The sequence below is a fragment of the Panthera onca genome, chromosome A1 (assembly GCF_046562875.1).
Source record: "Panthera onca isolate mPanOnc1 chromosome A1, mPanOnc1 haplotype 2, whole genome shotgun sequence".
Lineage (NCBI taxonomy): Eukaryota > Metazoa > Chordata > Mammalia > Carnivora > Felidae > Panthera > Panthera onca.
This window is the reverse complement of record NC_138339.1, coordinates 61,357,987-61,377,935: the sequence shown is the minus strand read 5'-3', so window position 1 is coordinate 61,377,935 and position 19,949 is coordinate 61,357,987. Positions and strand designations below refer to the sequence as shown.

The window sequence follows — 19,949 nt, the reverse complement described above, 5'->3', positions numbered from 1 at the left end:
GTTTAAGTCGAATGGTCACTTTGTTCTCTCTAGCAACTTGTTGTTTGGCATTAAAACCAAATGCTCCTTTTCTCCTGCAACAGGTCTCCACAGGAAGCACATGCATCATTAATAAGCCTCCTGTTCACTAGGACCCATCATGGAAAACTGTTCTGAAAAGTTAACTGTATAGGAAAGAGTTGCTTGACTGAGTCAGGAGAATAATAATGGGGCTGAGCTAAAATTTGGCTTTGGCTCAAAATTTCTCACCATGGCAGAAGAGAGGAAGGAGGTCTTAGAAAAATACAGTGTGAAAGGCAATTTCAGAAACGAAAGGCCTGTCTGGGTGGTGCACAGTTTTGGAAATAGGTGGCTCTGGATTTGAATCTGTCTGTATTTTCTAGATGTTTAACTTCATGGAGCTTTAATTTGCAACTCTGTAAAATGTGCTTAATACCACCTACTTTGCAAGGTCTTGTGAGAAATTAGTAAAGTGTGTAAAGACTGTTAACATAGTGCTCAACACAGAGCAGGCTTCCCCCTTTTCACTTTCCATCTGTTTTCCTGGCGGTTTCAGTCCCTTAAATACAAAGCCCATCATTTTGTTTGGCAAACTCATAGCTAGCTGTCTTCTACTTTTAGCATGTTTTTGGTGGGAGAAACTAGTGTACAAGGTCTCTAAGTTTCTAAATATTTCCTGAATGTCTTGTTTCCATGTTATATTCATACCACTTAATCTAATTCAAGAATGTGTTCAAAATAACAACATATTCTATTCATAATGAACATTTTATTAATAGTGGCCTTGATGAGGAAAGGTCTGGTGGCTTCCAGTTGGTTCAAATTTTCACTTGCCCTCACAATTTCTTGTTTCTGCCTTTTGTGCTATCTTTTACTTCTTGGAATGACCCTCACTGCTGCCCCAGCTAATCTTCAGAGGCCTTCCCTGATCACTTCTAAAGAAGCCACATTTGATCATTCTCCAGTCATTATCCCATTTTAAGTCTTTGTTTAGCACTTGCAATGACCTGACTTTTTCTTGTGTGTGTGTGTGCGTGTGCATGTTTGTGTGTGTGTGTGTGGGGTCATGTATTTATTGTTTATCTTTTCCCTCTAGAGTAAAAGCTTCACATCAGCAGGGACCTTCTCTGTTTTGTTCCCTTTAGTACTGCCAAGTACATAGTATGTGCATAATTGGTACTTACTGAATGAATGACTTGAGTGTCACTATTATTAAGAGCAGCTTTTTGTAAGTTCTGCACTTGGTCTCTATATGTAAGAGAATGGTTTCTATATGTAAGAGTGTGGTGGGGGGTGATGGTGGCTGGGTAATAAAAAGATAGAAAATAGGGGCACCTGGGTGGCTCATTTGGTTAAGCATCTGACTCTTGGTTTCAGCTCAGGTCATGATCTCACAGTTTTGTGAGTGCGAGCCCTGGGTCAGGCTTCTTCTCTCTCTCCCTCTCCCCTACTCACACCGTCTCTGTCTCTCTTAAACTTTAAAAAAATAAAAAGAAAATATAGTCACTTTTCTCATTCACCTTTCTCTTTCCCCACATTACAGCTTGCCTGAAACTAAAAATGCTGATGAATGAGGATAACCAAAAATTGTTAATATCATGTTAAGCATATTAGGTGAGTTACTACCCTATCACTGATTCAATTTTTTTTTTGTGCTTCCGTCTCAGTTTTTCCAGAGGCTAAAGTAGAACTGAAGCCTGCTTGTAACCCAAACGATAACTATAAATGCCTCTTTGCAGATCTATTATTGTTGGAAAAGGAGAAACCCAAGTGGGTACTTTTGATAGTCCTTTTTCTTGAAGATTAGATACATCTAGGGCAGGGTGGTGAGGCGAAGAGGAATGGGTTTTCGAGTCAGAAAGACTCCTAGATCAGGCACTTATTGGTTGCGTAACCTTCTGCAAGTTGTTTGACCTCCCTGAGCCACAGCTTACTCATCTGTATAATGAAATATAATGAAAATAACATTACTCAATTAACTTAATCAATAAATATTTACTGAGCACTTACTATATGCTAGGCACTGGGAATAAAGTGGTGCCTCAAGACACTGTTTCTGTCCTTCAGAAAACTGCAATCAAGTAGGAAATAAGGACACACAGAGTATGTAACCCAGTTTTGGTAGGCACAGTGGTTCTGAGAATGACAAGGCTGAAGTACCCACCTGAAAACACCTATGACAGCATCAGGCACAGAGTACATGTCCATAAACATACACTTAGTAAGTGGTAGCACCAGGACTTACATCCACGCTCAGTACTCCCTCCCTAATGCCACTTCATCAAGACTCCCTTGAGAGCCTTGTTGAAATGCAGATTCCAGGCCTGAGACCACACTTTGAGAGCAATATAGCCGCCTGCAACTAATTCAAAATCTTCAAGTATTACTATGATGTGAGTTAAAAGAATGTCAAGCCAAACTGTAATAAGAAAAGACAAGGCTTCAGTTTCTGTCCTTGAAGGATTAACTGCTATGAGAATTTTTCCTTCTGCCATAAACAACTAGAAAACAGGACAAAAATATGAAACAACATTTTTCAATTATTGCACAACAAGCAGTACAGGGCTATTAAACCAGAGAGGAGGGAAACAAATGATGTGATTGCTCAAGCTTATTGCCCCAAGTAGTTTCCAGGCTACAGACCAGGAAGGGGGAACCCAAACTGAGCTAAGCAGTCTCACTGAGTTGAAGAGAAACAGTTTGAATTTGGGGAGACTGAGGCAGCTAGAACTCATGGGACAGAGTTTCAGAGAGTGGGAGCTATACAAAGAGACAGTTCTGGAGATCTGTAAAGGAGTCCTTCCCATCCAGTCTTCGAATAATAACAGAGATATACAACACATGTGTAGTTCCAGAAGGAATGGAGATAGCGGGAAAGAGGTAGACTGTGGTTATTTGAAGGCAAACTGTGCTGATATTATTTGAAGGTGTAGATTATAAACCCTAGAGTACCACTAAAAATAAAAAAGTCTGGCTAATAAACTCATAGGGGGTATAAAATGGATTCATAAGAAAGATGTAATTAATCCTAACCAAAAGAAGGCAGGAAAAAAAAGAAAAAAGAAACAAAGTTCAGACCAAATAAAAAGAAAACAAGTAGCAATATTATAGATTTAAACTCAAATACACTGGTAGTTACATTAAATATAAATGGTTGAAACACTAATTAGAAGGCAGAGACAGTGAGATTTGATATAAAAATATGACCCACCTATAAGCTGTGTGTTTGGCAAATACGTTCATGTGCTAACTCCCAGAACCTGTGAATGTGTTAGATTATACAGCAAAGAATAAATAAGACTGCAGGTGGACTAAGATTGCTAATTAGTTGAGCGAAACATAGGGAGATTATTTTGGATTATCTGGGTAGGCCCAATGTAATCCCAAAGGTCCTTAAAAGTAAAAGAGAGAAGCAGGAGAGGTCAGATTTAGAGGGAGATGTATTTATAGAAGAATGGTTACAGATGCAATCTTGCTGGTGTTGAAGATGAAGGGGGGCCATGAGCCAAGGAATTTAGGTGGTCTCCAGAAACTGGAACAGGCAAGGAAATGGATTTGGTCCTAGAAAGGAACACAGCTCTGCTGACACTTTCATTTTATAGCCCAGTGAGACCCATGTCACATTTATGATCTAAAGAACCATAAGATAATAAATGTGCATTAGTTTAAGCCACCAAGCTTGTACAAATTTGTTATAATAGCAATAGAAAATACCTGCTGTCTACAAGACACAGAAAGATTAAAAGGGAAATGATAGAAAAAGAGGCAACCTAATCAAAAGAAAGCTGGAGAGGCTAGTAATATCAGACAAAGTAGATTTCAGAAGAAAGAGTATTAAAAAAAAAAAAGAAGAGTATTGCAAGAGATAAAGAAGGTCATTTCATAATGATAAAGGGGAAAATTGACCAAAGGAACATAACAATCCTAAATATTTATGTATCTAGTAACAAAGCTTTGAAATACTTTATATAAAAACTGATAGAACTGAAAGGAGAAATGGAAAAATCTATATAGTCAGACTTCAGCACTTCTCTCTTGGTGGTTCATAGAATAAGTAGAAAACAAACAACCAGTAATAATACAGAAAATCTGAACAATTAGACCACCATAGAACATTCTTCCCAACAACAGTGGAATGCACAGTTATTTCAAGTGCCCATGGCACATTCATCGTATTTTGAACATAAAAAGGATGCAATAAATATAAAGATTATAAAAATTACTGAGTATTTCCTATGACCACAATGGAATTAAACTAGAATCAGTAACAGATATCAGGAACACCTGTGAATATACAGAAATTAAAAACCCTGTGCCTCTAAGTAACAATCCACTGATAAAAGAAGAATTCAGCAGGACAATTAGAAAATATTTTTGAACGGAATAGAAAAAAAAATCTCAAAATATATAAAATTTTTGTGAGGAATAGCTATAGCAGTGCTTAGATGAAAGCATTAAATGTGTATATTAGCAAAGAGGAAAGGTCTAAAATCAGTTATCTACGTATCTACTTGACAAAATTAAGAAAAGAAAAAGCAAAGTAAACTAAAGGAAGGAAATAATAAAGGCCATATATGAAATTAATGAAATAAAAGATGGAAAAATAAAAGAGAATTCAATGAAAACTGAAAGCTGGTTCTATGCAATAAAACCGATCAATCTAGAGCCAGAATGAGAAAAAAAAAGAGAGAGAAGACACAAATTGTCAATTTCAGGGATGGAAGAGGGGAATCACTACAGACCTTGCTCAAATCATATTGTATAACAATGGGATATTATGAACAATTTTATGTCAATGTCAGATGAACTTCAGATGAAATGGAGAAATTCTTTTGAAGATACAAACTACCAAATGCTACGCCAGATCTAATAAATAAGTGGAATAGTCCTGTATCCATGAAAAAATTTAATTTGTAGTTAAAAAAACTTACTAACAACAATAAAAAATCTAGGCTTAAAGGCCTCACTAAGGAGATCTGATAACCATTTAAGTAAGAACTAATAACAGTTCTCCACAAACTTTTTAAGAAAATAGGAGAGGTGGAAACAATCCTCAAGTCATTTTATGATGGCATTAGACTGACACTAAAACAAGGCAAAGATACAGAAGAACAAAGAGTACAAGATACGGAAGAAGAACTATAGAAAAACTACTGAGAACACATCAATATCTGTCATGAACATAGATGTAAAAAATCTGTATCAAAATTTTAGAAAGTCGATTTCAATAACATATAAGAAGGATGTGTTACAACCTAGTGTGGAATGCAAGGCTGGTTTTACATTCAAATACCCATCAATGTGATGATTAACATTATGTAATGTATTAAAAAAGCAAAGCCATATAATCATCTCAGTAGATGTAGATAAATAATTTGATAAAATTCAATATTCATTCATGATAATACTCTCAGAAAACCACAAATAAGGGAATTTTTTCAACAAGATAAAAGAGCATCTATATAAAAACCTATGGCTAACATTAGACTGAATGGTGAAAGAATGAATGGAGACATTTCCTTGGAGACAAGGAAAAAAATGTTTGCTATCATTACTTCTACTCAACATTGTATTGTAGACCCTAGCCAGTGTGATAAGGCAAGGAAAAAAAAGCCATACAGACTGGAAAGGAAGAGATGAAACTGTCTTTATTTGTAGGTACATCTATGCAGAAAATCTTAAGACATCTACAAAAACTACCAGAATTAATAGGTGGGTTTAGTAAGGTTGAAGGATATATGGTGAACATACAAAAAAAATCAACTGCAATTCTGCACAGTAGCCAAAAACAATGGGAAATTAAAATTCAATACCATGTACAATAGCATAAAAACATAAAATACGTATAAAATACTTATAACAAAATAAGTACAAGAGTCATACGTTTAAAGCTACAAAAATGCTGTTGAGAAAAATTAAGGAAGACCTAAATAAATGGACAGATATGCCATTTTCAGGAATTGAAAGTTCAATATTGCTAATATGTTAACTGCCCCCAAATTGGGCTAGAGATTCAACGCAATCCCCACGAAAATTCCCCTATTCATTTATTTTTTCTAACGAGAAACTGACAAATTGACACTAAGGTGTATATAAAAAGACAAAGGACCCAGAATAGCCAAGACCACTTTAAAAGAGAAAAACAGGGGCACCTGGGTGGCTCAGTCAGTTAAGTGTCTGACTCTTTATTTCAGTTCAGGTCATGATCTCACAATTTGTGGGATTTAGTCCCATGTCAGGCTCTGCACTGACAGCCGAGTGCCTACTTGTGATTTTCTCTTTGGCTCTCTCTCTCCCGTGCTTGCTCTCTCTCTCTCTCTCTCTCTCTCTCTCTCAATATAAATAAACATTAAAAAAAATAGAGAAAAACAAAATTAGAGGGCTATACTCTCTGATTTCAAGATGTACCAGAAAGTTAGGACAAAAGTTAAGAATCAGAACAGTATAGAATTGGCACAAAGTAATTCAATAAGGAAAGAACATTCTTCAACAAAAGGTGCTAGAACAATTGAATAACTGTATGCTAAAAAACAGCTTTTGTCTCATACATAATATTATATACAAAAAGTTTAGTTGAAATGGTTCACAGACCTAAACATAAGATCAAAAACTATAAAACTTCTGAAGAAAACATAAAAACCACCTGTCTGGCCTTGGGTTAAGCAAAGATTTCTTAGGATAGGACCCAAAAGACATGAACCATAAGAGAAAAAATAAGTAAATTGGACTGCCTCCAAATTAAAAAAACTTTGCTCTTATAATAAGATGAGACTGTTAGAAAATAAAAATACAAGCCAAGCCTGAAAAAATATTTTCAAAACACATATCTGATAAAGGATCTGTATCCAGAATATTTAATATATGTTTACAAGATAAATAACCCAGTTTAAAAAAATGGGTAAAGGATTCAAACAAATACTTCACTAAAGAAGATACATGAATGGCCCATAAGCATGAAAAGATGTTCAAATCACTATTCAGTAGTGAAAGAAATATTAAAAACATCATGAGATTCCTCTTAACTCCCACTAGGATGGCTAAGATTAAAAAGACTGACAATACCAAGTGTTAGGGAGGTTACTGGGAAACTGGAACCCTCAAACGTTGCTGGGAGAGCAAAATAGTGCAGTCATTTTGGGAAACAGTGTCACAATTTTTTTATAATGTTAAAAATACACTTAGCATACAACTCAAAAATCCCACTCCTAGCTATCTCCCCAAGAGAAATACTACCTGTCCACGGAAAGACTTGTACATTCACAGTAGCATTGTACAAAACAACCAAGTAATGGAAACAACTCAAAAGTCCATCAGCTGGTGAATATATAAACAGATAAGTTGTAGTATTCCACACAATGGGATAATACTCAGCAACAGAAAGGAATAAACTGACTTTCAAAACAGCATGGAAGAATCTCAAAGGCGTTATGCTAAATGAAAGAGAAAGGTATATACATCATAGGATTCCACTTAGATGAAATTCTGGAAAAGGTAAACTATAGTGAAAGAAAGTAGACAGTGGTTCCTTGGGGCTGGGGTGAGGGGGAAGGGACTGATTAGAAGGGGGCACTAGAGCGCTTTCTGTGGTGAAGAAAATGTTCCATATCTCAGTTGTGATGGTTCATGACTGTGTATATATATTTGTTATAGTCACTGAACGACTAACTGTTCACTTAAAATCAATGTGTATAAATTATACCTTTAAGCGGATTAAAAATTAAGCTGTACATCAAAATACAAAAAGGCATTTTCTCACTTGCAAGCAATAATTATGAAATAATCTCTTAGTTTGGGTACATAATTTTTTCCTGTCTGTAAGATGATCATCTTAGTAAGCACATACATTAAGAGACCACAATCAAGTTTTTCCTCTGGAAATCATGTTCTCCACAATACTTACCAAGAGTAGTGAGTCCCTCGGAGATAGATGTGAGAACATACAGCAGTACAGGAGGCTCTAAGTTGGTGATGAAGCTCATGTGGTCCTGGGTGAGACACTCCAGGAGTGGATAGTAAGACTGGCTCAGTTTCCGATATTGCTAAAACACAGAGATACCAAGTGTCAAGCCACTGGGAAGCAAAAGACATGTTAAGGTCTAGTGGAAACTGCCATTTATAATATTAGAAAATATAAACCTACCTAAATATAAATATATAAAATAAATACATGGAACAAATGACAAACACATGATTCTCAATTCGGTATTTAAGGGGGTTCTAATAGGAATCTCTTGATCTCTAGAAATCCTAATTTGAAGATACAGCACAGAAAGTATCCTCAATTTTACCTTACATGGATAACACTTAAATGCAAATAAAAATCTGTAGTGTGGAATTTAGAAGACTGAATTCTTCCTCAAAAAAAAAAAAAGTTAGAGATGGAGGGAGCCTAACCATTAGAGACTCTTAAAAATTGAGAATAAACTGAGGGTTGATGGGGGGTGGGAGGGAGGGGAAAGTGGGTGATGGGCACTGAGGAGGGCACCCGTTGGGATGAACACTAGGTGTTGTATGGAAACTAATTTAACAATAAATTTCATATTAAAAAAAACAACTAAAAATAGAGTTACCCTACGATCCAGCAATTGCACTATAAGGTATTTACCCAAAGGATACAAAGATACAGATTGGAAGGGGTACATGTACTTCAATGTTTATAGAAGCATTATCAACAATAGCAAAACTATGGAGAGAGCCCAAATGTCCACTGACTGATGAATGGATAAAGATGTGGTACGTACACACACACACACACACACACACACACACACACACACACAGGAATATTATTCAGTCATCAAAAAGAATAAGAGCTTGCCAATTGCAACGGCGGCGTAGATGGAGCTAGAATGTATCATGCTAAGTGAAATAAGTCCATCAGAGAAAGACAAATACCATAGGATTTGACTCATATGTGGAATTTAAGAAACAAAGCAGATAAATCTATGGGAAGTGGAGGAAAAAGACAAGGGAGGGAAACAAACCACAAGAGAGACAGAAAAAACTGAGGGTTGATAGAGGGAGGTGGGTGGAGGGGATGGGTTAAATGGGTTATGGGTATTAAGGAGGGCACTTGTTGTGATGAGCACTGGCTGTTGTATGTAAGTGATGAATCACTGAATTCTACTCCTGAAACCAATACTGCACTTCATGTTAACTGAAATTTAAATTGAAAAAAAAAAAGACAATTATTTTCTGGTTGGAAATATTGTAACTCTGAACAGTTATTACTAGTGGTAAGGCAGCCTTTTTTTTTTTTTTTTAACACAAAGCTTTTGCTGTTATAATAGGATTTGGCATCATGGTCTGTTGTACTTACAGAGTGCCTGCCCATCTAATTAAATCATAATTTGGTCAATGGCTTAATATTTGCTATATACTATGAGCAAAAGATAAGTGCATGAGAAAGATCCCTGGAAAACTTCAAATGAAACTCAAGCCAATACAAAAGAAGCACAACACTCATAAGAGAAATAAACCAGAGTAGTATTTATTAAAGTGAGATTAAGGCCACCCCCATGAGGTCACATGGGGTGCTTGCTAAAAATGCAGTTTCCTGATCCCCACTCCGGACTCACTAAATGAAAAGCTCTGGAATGAGGTCCTAAAACATGCATTTTACATACATAAAGGGAATCCTATGCATCCTCAATTTTGAGAATTAGTGAATTAGAGATTTGATTGCCTGTTAGAAAAAAGATGAGAGAAATTCCTGGAGCTACAATCAGTTTTTTTGGTGGACCTCAACTATAGTGAAGTGTCTTCTCAGTGAGGTGTCTGTTAATGCATGGTTGATCTGAGTCAAGTTTCTAGTCTGTAATTTCTGTCACACAGGCAGCCTTCAATGAGCATTCTGTTCTACTACTGAGGCTTAACCACTTTAGCTGGAGATGTGGTTCCATAAAGACTTAGAACGGTGGAAGAGGGTGCCACTAGTCCATTCTTGTCCAGGATGACTCAGGCTGACCAAAGTCCCCTAGATCTTAGCTGCAACTTTGGCAGGGAGCAGGTGGTAAAGCTTGAACTACACCTGAGCATGAATTTGGCAGTTATTGAAGTAATTACTGCAGCCACATTGGGCATATATTAGCTTTTGTGCAATCATGCAGAGGTGTTTAAAAAAAAAGTGTGATAACGACACAGCTCAGTGGAGGAGCCTGGAAATTTAAATTTCCAACAAGCACCCTAGGTGATTCTGATGGGCCTCAAAGTTTGAAAACCACTGACATAGATCATAGAAACTAGACGGTAGAGTTGAAAAGGGACCTGGAGATCACTTTGTTTAATTTACTCATTTTAAAGGTGAGGAAATTAAAGCCTGGAGAAATAGAGAAGGTGATTTATTCAAGGTAAATGACTAGTGAGTGGCAGAGTTGAGACTATGCACCCGCACGCTCAACTTTGATTTCAGCACTCCTTCCGCCACACCAGAATTTTCATGCAAAGGAAAGCCAAACAGTAGGGGAAGTAGAGGGCATAGGAGGAGGAAGGAAGAAGGAAGGAGAAGATCCTGCAGCCGATCCTGAATTTCTGCTCCAAGAGACAGACCTGTTTTGAATTATGAGTATAGTTGTAAGCAATCAGTTGAAATTGCTGATGACATTTTCTCTAGATGCAGAACCTGGAGCACTCTGGAGGACCGATCCATCAGACGGTGGCAGCTGCAGTTTTCAAAACTGCACATTTAATTATAGAAACACAGCCACTATAGTTGTTCAAATTCTGCAAGTTAAATCAAGATGCTGTCCTAAAACATAACAATGTTCTGGTGCTATTCTAACTCCCTGGGCTTCACTGTAACCACTCCAAGCCTGTGGTGGTGTTACTTCACATTTCACACAAAGACTCCCGTGATGCACGATTGCTTACTAGCAAGTCACTGTGGGACACTGACAGCAGCATTTTGACAAAGGCCTGGAGTACATTGTCAAAATGGTTGTCCCCATACAACTTGAAGACGCCAAAGCTGACATAATTTCCACACAAGGCAGATTTCAGAGCTGAATAGCAGATGGAGATGCCCTTGAGTTTCATTGGATAAATCTGATCTTTTGAGAGGCTCCCAAGGGACAGGATCTGATTACCTGTTTTAGGGTAAAAGCAGACAGAGAAAGTGATATAAGTAGATGTAATTCAAGGCACATTATTTAACATTTTCACTTCACCGCTAATGTTCACCTCCTCTTAGCACTGTTCCAAGAATTACACCATCCGTGTAACGAAAAATGCAAATATTTAAGGCAGTTTACCTGGGAAGCACAAACGGCCCAAGGAAAACCAATCAAGGGTACTGGCAAAGTTTTATGTTTTTATCTAGGTGGTGATTATACGAATATGCAGGTAGATATGGAAAAATTCATTGAGTTGCACTCTTAAGATTAGTTCACTTTACATATTTTAATATATGTGTTATCTCCTCTTCAACAAGACATTAGAAACGTAGGAGTAAACAACCAACTAAGTCAAGAGAAAAAGCCTAGACTGAGATATAAGTTATGCTAAATTCTGGGATGAAGTTCCAACAGTTTTACATGAATTTGATCTTGAGTTACTTCACTTTTAGGAGCCTCGCAGGTTTGGTATATGAATTAAATGAAATAAGACGCACAAGAAATCCTCGGCACAGAGCATAACAAATGTTACTTCCTTTTTCCTTCCGTCATTTTGCAGAAGACCTCAAGAGATGATTTTCAAAACTGTACTTAAATTCTATGTTGTCCATCAAAAGATAAAGAAATGTTTATATAATCACCTTAAAAATTTTAATACCGGTTAGCATTTATAACCAACAATTTGTTTCTGAAATGTGTGCTAGCAAGGCATGTTTTTAGGCAATACCCAAGAATGCCTTTTAAAAAACTATAAAGTCCTACATGTTTCTTAGCTCTGTGTTTTCTTATTTAAGTGAGTACTGCTAAAATTGAAACTAAATTCAACTTACAAAATTTAGAGGTACATTGTTGTGGCTTTGTACTGTGCCAATTTGGCTACACAAGAATTAACTTTCCCAGAATGCATTTCCCTTTATGGTTATGGGCTAGAATTGGGCAAAAGAGAAATTTGTGTGAGATTTGTAAGGTGGAAGTGAAGTAGCAGCCACGCTTTTGTGAAGGTCACTGTGACCAGAGAGAGAAAAAACAGTAGAAATGCCGCTGGGTTTCAGTTTGTCCGTGTTCTTTCCTCCTCTGTGTCTAGAACCACCAGTCCTGCTGACGAATGACTCCAAGCCCATCACCAACTACTCTGCAGCAGACTTCCAGGCTGGCAGCTATGCAAAGGCAGCCGTTTTCCATTGACTTCTACCCTACACCAGTTCCCTCTAACCCCACATCCTTTCATGGTTCCATTCTAGCAGCTGGAAGTGACACTTCCAGCTGCTAGAATTCCCTGCAAGCTCCAACTTGTCCACCCAGGCCGTTGTTTCAGGAGGGCTGATTAGTGGTTTTCCTTCTGAATTTTCAATTCCCCCCTTTGACCTATTTTCCCATCTTTGCCCAAGACTGTACAAAGTCTGATTCATAAAACAAGTTCCCTGTTCTGTCAGTGTCATAGTGCTTGTTTTTGCCTGTTTGAATCCTGACTGATATGTATATTACAGTAACCACGTGTGTAGTACTAAGAGGGGTGAGACAGACCCTGGAATTTACTCCACACCAAATCCCGTACCCTCTCTCATGACTTCATCCTAATTTAGAGAGTAAGTTCCATAAAGATTCAACTCAATATGACAGCATTTACTTAACAGCTATTATGTGTGAGGTGCTGGGATAAACAAAGGAAATAAAATCTCTGTTCTGAAGAAGTTCAGTCTGGTGGGAGAAATAGATTTATAAATCAATGATTTCATACAATGTGACAAACACAGAGAGATTGGGTTAAAATGTTAGGGGAACAGACGAAGAGACTGACTCTGCTTGGGCAGGAGGGCAGTGGGGAAAAGCTTCACAGAACAGGCTATTTCTCAAGGATCAAGCCCGGTTTTCCAGGAAGACTTGGAGGGGGAGGAGTGTGTGCTAGGTAGATCATGTGCACAGGTATGGAGGTCCGCGAAAGCAAGATGCTGCAGGAGAAGACAGTTCTCAACCACTGCCTTACTACCTTTGCCTCAAATTCAGTATAAACCAAGGTAGACATTCCCCTGTCCTCTCTGTCCTCGGAAAAGGAAAGCACTGCTTACATGTGATGAAAGGAGCTAGGATAATCTGGGGGTTATGTGTGGACTACACATTTTGGGTTTGTTGGAAAGGCCCAGGTCAAAGGGAGAAAACTGGATCATCTTTTGGGGCCTTTTTACACTCACGTCCTTATGGGAGAAGTAAAGGTCTTATATTCTACAGCAAAGACGGAATGGGCAGACCAAGAACGGTGATGGTACAAAAATTTTGATTTAAAGATTGGATAACCTATCATCAAGAAGGATTACTTATTTAGAATCACAACTTTCATCTCTGTGTTGAAGTTGCAACCTAAAATACATGTCTTTTGGCCTGTGTCAGACACATCTGTGTTAATTTATTTTAATTAAACAAGTTAATTAGTGTAGCCTTGTGACCTTTGAAAAGGAGAACGAGTAATACTTTTGAAATAGAGAGTTGTACCTCACTGTGCTCAGGTACCTCAGCATTCCGTGGTGGCTATGAAAGACTCTGGAAGAGAAGGCTTGGCCAAGTCATTTACTCACTCTGACTCAGCTTTATTCAGTATGTGTCACTGAACAATACTTACTGAAATTGGATTGCAACCCCCCTCCCCCAAAAAAAGCTTAAAATGCCATAATTGGGGGCAGGGGAATGAGATACCGTACATTCTTATCGTTAGGCCTGGGAGAGAGGGGTGTGGAGGCTCCTCTGGGGCTCCGGACAAGAATGCTGGGAATTGATGGATAACCTGGCCGAGGGCAATAGTGGGGGGAACTTCCAGTGGGAGGCACAGGTGCCACAGCACTGCCATTCTTACTCTTGTGCATGCTGCAGCAGGAAATCTCACTAAATGATAAGGGGAAAAAAACCTGAAAAATAAGCACAGAGGACTCCAGAGACTGGTAATTCAGCTTATCATTTGCTTATATTAATTGCTTGGGTTCTCTTTTCTTAACTTCTATTCTCTGTCCCTTTTGGAGAAACCTTTTTGTTTTTGTTTTGGGGTTAGCTTCCAGCACTCAGAAGTACCCTTCTGGACAATCCTCAAGATCTAGATTCAGAGAAGGATATACATTAAAAAATGCAAAATCTCCACTTCTGTTTACCTGAGATCTACTTTCAGGTCTTTTTTTTTTTTTTTTTTTTTTTTTTAACTCTTCTTCCTTCTGAGACCCCACCTCTTCCCTGAGTGACTGACTCTATAATGTCTCCTTCAAAAGAGGCTTCCTACACCCAAAGAAGAGTGATCTTCTTTCAAAAGTCTCCGGTGGAGAACTATATAAAAGGCAGTATTCTAACAGAAGACAGAAATACAGTGCATAAGGGAGTAATGAACCGGGTGGGCTTCTGAGTCATACTGATTGGGGTTGAAGCCTACCTCTTTCCTTACTACCTCGGTGTCTGAGCAGATTGTTAATCTCTGTAAGTCAGTTTCCTCATTTATAAAATAAGGATAATTTAAGTACGTAAAACACACAAGGCTCTTATGTGGAGTAAAGGAGACAGCATATGTAAAGCGCTTACCATAGTAACTGGCACAGCGCTCACTCAGTAAATGTAAATATGACAATGCATACTCCTAGGGGTTCATTTCTTTCTCAAGTCTAGTAGCCTGTAAGTTCACACATGGGGGGCTATGGCCGGGAAAAGAGGGGGAGCTGAAGCTGGCTGTGTAGCATAATATACTTCCTTCTAATATGTGATTCAAAGTAAGGTCAATGCTATGTCTTGGAACATCTTCCCTCTGTTCCTTCAATAGAGAATTGGCTGTATGGGGTCACAGTGTGGTTCTTTCCTCTACAGTCTACCAGTTCTCTGTGTCCTCAGAAGAATACTTAAAAAAAGAACGCTGAAGGGATAAAATACCATAGTAGTATCTTGTACCAGGAAGAACCGTTAGTACGAACAATGTTATTTCCTGGCTTATAAAGCAATCCCTTACATTGATTTATGTTTTCTTTTTCCCTCTTAATCTCTAAAATTTTAAGGTGATATTTAGCTGACAGCTCTATAGGTTGAATGTCTTCATTCATCATCAGAACAGTTATGGGAAGAGAACCACAAGCTTGCCGACATTCCTTTACTTTAGGTCACTCAACCCACTCTGTCTTTCGAGGCCCCTGGACATAAATGGTTTGGGACAGAATTGAAGCTATGAAGAGTGGAAAGGAATATAGTATTTCCATTTCAGATTGAAAGAGATTAAACAATGCAGTGTTGATGAGGGGGCAGGAAAATAAGCAAATTGTTGGGAACATAAATTAGTGTAATCATTCTAGATGGCAATTTGGTCATATTTATTAAAAATATAAAAAATGTGTAAATCCACTTCTGGACACATATTCTAATTCTAAAAGTTCATTACAATATCTACCTATCTACCAGCATCTGCAGTTACACTGTCTCCTGTAAAAGCCAACCCTCCAATATGTTCAACATATGCCATCTCCTCTTATGTGCTTAAGGACAAAGCACCAATAAATTTCTCCTTTTTCTCCTATGCAATCTTGTTTTCCTATTAGATCAACTCATTGAAATACAGGCTATGCTATTATATCTTCCATTTAAAAACAAAAACAAAAACAAAAAACACTTTCTCTTGGCCCTACCTCTCTGCTAGATAGTACTCCCCTTTGTAATAAAACTCTTCCAAAGAACTGTTTTCATTGTCTTATTCTCCTTTCATTCTTTCTCTTTTTTTAAAAAAAAATGTTTATTTTGAGAGAGAGAAAGGGAGAGAGCGAGAGTGAGCGGGTGAGAAGCAGAGAGAGGGAGACAGAGAATCCCAAGAAGGCTCTGTGTGAGCCCAATGTGGGGCTTGAACCCACGAACCATGAGATCATGATCTGAACTGAAATCAAGAGTAGGACGCGTAACTGACTGAGCCACGCAGGCACCCCTCCTCTCATTCTCTTTTATGTCCACTCCACTGAGAACGCTCTTTTCAAGGTTCCCAATGACCGCCTTGTTGCTAAATGTAATGGTTAACTCTTAGTCCTTATCTTACTTGATTCACTGCCAGCTTTTTTTTTTTTTTTTTTTTTTTTAAATGAACAACTATTTTTTTTTAAATTTTTTTTTTTTAACGTTTTATTTATTTTTGAGACAGAGAGAGACAGAGCATGAACGGGGCAGGGGCAGAGAGAGAGGGAGACACAGAATCGGAAGCAGGCTCCAGGCTCTGAGCCATCAGCCCAGAGCCCGACGCGGGGCTCGAACTCACGGACCGCGAGATCGTGACCTGAGCTGAAGTCGGACGCTTAACCGACTGAGCCACCCAGGCGCCCCTACTGCCAGCTTTTGACACAGTTAGCTACCTCTTCTTCCTTGTCTTCCAAGGCACATACCCCGATCTTCTCTTCAGTTCTTGCTCCTTCTCATTTTCCTTTGCTGGTTGCTCCTCTTCTCCTTTACCTCTGACACTGAAGTGCCCCAGGACTCAAACCTAAGTCTTCTAGATGCATATTCACCCACCACCTAGGGGATCTTACCTTGTTTTTACAGCTTTAAATACCATCTGAGAGTCAATGACTTCCACATTTTTTCTCTAGATCAGACCTAACTTCCAAACCTCAGACTCAGATAGCCAAGTCTATATTCAATATTCCTACTGGGATATCTAATTAACATCTCAAACTGAACAGGACCAAAATGGAACTTTTGATCCCTGTCACATGCATCTCAGTTAATGGTGACTTCATCCTTCCATATTTCCAATCCATCAAGAAATCTGATTTGCTTTACCTTCAAAGTATATCCAGAATCGAACTATTTCTCACCACTCCCACTATCACCTTTGTCAAAGCCAGTAGCAAATGTTATTCATCTGCTCAAAACATTCTAAAGTCCCTCTATTTCACTTGAGCTAAAGTCCTGATTACTGTCTACAAGAATGACACTACATGACATTGCTCTTGTTATAACTTTCCCTTTTGTTTATTTTGCTCCAGCTACTAATCTCTTTGCTGCTCTGCAGACATGCCAGATACACTGGTGCCTCACGACCCTAAAACTCGGTATTCTCTCAGCCTGGAATACTCTGCCCAGAGATATTCACATGACTAACTCCCTCATTTACTGCAAGTCTTTGCTCAAATGTCACCTTTACTTAAGTTACTACAACACCTTTCCCAATCCCTAGTACTTCTATTGTTCCTTCTCCTGAATTTCTCTTTCTTTTTTTAAAATTCCAGTTATTAACATGCTAAATAATGCCTTTTTCAGTTTTGCTCACTGATGTATCCAAAGAGTCAATAACAGTGTCTGCTGTTCCCAGGGTACATTTGTTGAACAAATGAAGCTCATGAAACTGCATGTCAAAGTTGCTTACTGAGACAAAGTATGTAACGGTGAAAAATTGTATGTGTATAAAAAAATTACATTTATCAAAAGGTGAATGATTAAATAAATTATAATATGACCACAAAATGTAATACTTTGCAGCTATTTAAAAAGATATGGTAAGGGCACCTGGCTGGCTCATTCGAGAGAGCATATGACTCTTGATCTTGAGGTTTTGAGTTCGAGCCTTACGTTGGGTGTAGAGATTACTTAAATAAATAAACTTAAAATCATTTAAAGCACACACTAAACTGATAATGACAGTTATCTTTGAATGATGAGATAATCAGGATTTTCACTTTCTATTCTCTATAGCAATTCTGAAATTCTGCAGTTTGCTAACAGACCATGCTACTTTTTATATTTATATAATTTTGTAAAAGCAGCTACTGTCTGCTTGAAATGCCCTCTTCAAACTTCTGGGCCCTATTCTATTCCTGTAAAAAATTGTCCCTTGGGATGCCTGGGTGGCTCAGTTGGTAAAGCAACTGACTCTTGGTTTCGGCTCAGGTCATGATCTCATGGTTGGTGAGTTTGAGCTCTGCATCAGGCTCCATGCTGACAGTGAGGAGCCTGCATTGGACTCACTCTCTTTCTCTGCCCCTCCCCTGCCCATGCTCTCTCTCTCTCTCTCTCTTAAAATAAATAAACTTAAAAAAAAGTTCTTCCTTGTTTGACTCCTCAGTTTGAGTTAGAAACTCCTGGGCTACCATAGCACTCTGTATGCTTCTCAAGTATAAAAGTGAGCGCAGTGCGTCATAAGTCTTCATTTACTTGACTGAATCCCGTGAAGAACTCAAGTTCCTCAAGAGAAGAATCAGTAAGATTCTTTTTTGTGTGTCTTATTTCTTATCCTATCCATTGTAACTCTCACAATATCGGACACATAGTAAATGCTCAGTAACTGTTAGCTGCATGGATGAAAGAATCCACTGAACCCTAAGCACCTGGTTGGACATCACTCTTCCTTATTTAATAGCTTATGTAGTATTATTTGCTTGTTTGCAAAAGGGGGCACGTCTGGTATGTGTGGATCTACTGTGGAACATGTTCCTCAAGGTCTTGCTTTTGTAAGCCACCTGATCCTGGTGCTGGTATCCTCAAGGTGTCGGTCATTCTATCATGAGCTTTACTTTAATACTACTTTGACACTCTATGTCCCCATCCAAGTTTCCAGTAAGATCTAAGGCCACGTACATGGTTCCTGGATAGTTTGTTTTCCAGAACTGTTATTTCCTGGAGACATTTATTAAGACTTTAGTTATCTCAGGACCAATGCGTTCTTCAGCTTTTCTTTGGTAATCAAACATAAATATATGATCATAATCCTTCATTCTCACAATGCTTCTAATAGCACATGCCAGTAATTTTCAAGCTCTTTTACAAAAAACCCCACAAGTGGTCAAAAAGGTGATTCGCTTTTACAAACAAATCTGGTGCAACTCTACAGCAGGGTGGTTCTGGTCAAAGTGGCAGTAGGGTGTCCTCCCTGCTATCTGGAGGCCCACTATGGTCCTTTTCAGATCTCCAGGGCTCTGCAAAAGCCAGTTAGAAAACTATGGTCTGTTTTCTAGGTCACGATAAATAACAGTGGCTTGTACATTGCTTTACCAATCCAATTTAAGCATGTGATTAAGTCACACCTTAAATGCACCTGGAGCATATACTGCTTTAAAGAGCCCTGATGTAAATTCTTACATATAGTGAATACTCATGGCTGTTCCATCCATTTTTAAAGTTTAGATTTTCACACACTGAACTTTCTTAAATCAGGTATCCAAGGAGGGAATAAAAGCAGTTCCGTTTTGCCTAGTCTTATGAAAATTATCACGATTTCTCCCTTCTGTGCACTCTTCAACCAATAGATGTCACTAAAGATACCAGGACCCAGGGGCTAAAGGAAGAAAAGATTAGACAAATGGAAATTGAGCATAAAAAACGTCCAGTTCTTAAAACAGAGAAGTAGGTTTCCAAAGTAATAACATTTATTACACTGCATGCAACATTTTAACCAAAAATTCAAGAAAAAAATTTCCTTTATTAAGTTGCTCAGGCTGAATGGATCACAGCACTAAGTTTTGAAATACACGTTCTTGAAGCAATTTAAAACTCATTAGAAATAATAGGCTTGGGCTAGTAGAAAATGTGGTAAAATTTAATCCTCATCCAAATGTTACCTGGGCTGTACAAACAGGAAATTGTTTTGTGCTACTGTGGCTAACCTCATTGCTGACCCTGAGCTGTAACGGCGAGAGCAGCTGAGAGCTGAAGCAAAATTAAAAACTTACATCAAAGTATATCATGACAGAATGTAGATAAATAAAACAGCATATCAAAAGTATTATTTTTCTGCCAGTCTCACTGAGCAGCGAGGTAGAGGTGTTCCACAAAATATGCAACAAATCAGTGCATGTGGGAAAGAGTCCTCCCCACTCTACACCGCCCCGATCACTGACTACCCAAATACTG

General features: G+C 38.2%; 1 protein-coding gene across 3 annotated transcripts in view; it reads right to left on the bottom strand.

Moving 5' to 3' along the window:
* RANBP17 (RAN binding protein 17) overlaps window positions 1-19,949 on the bottom strand; it is a 331,490-nt gene that overhangs the window by 33,415 nt on the left and 278,126 nt on the right. For all 3 annotated transcript variants that reach the window (XM_060635017.3, XM_060635018.3, XM_060635019.3), the window contains 2 exons: window positions 10,870-11,084; window positions 7,901-8,039 (listed from right to left, as the gene is read on the bottom strand). In XM_060635017.3, coding sequence (XP_060491000.3) covers window positions 7,901-8,039; window positions 10,870-11,084 — 354 coding nt within the window. The remainder of the gene's footprint in view (window positions 1-7,900; window positions 8,040-10,869; window positions 11,085-19,949) is intronic.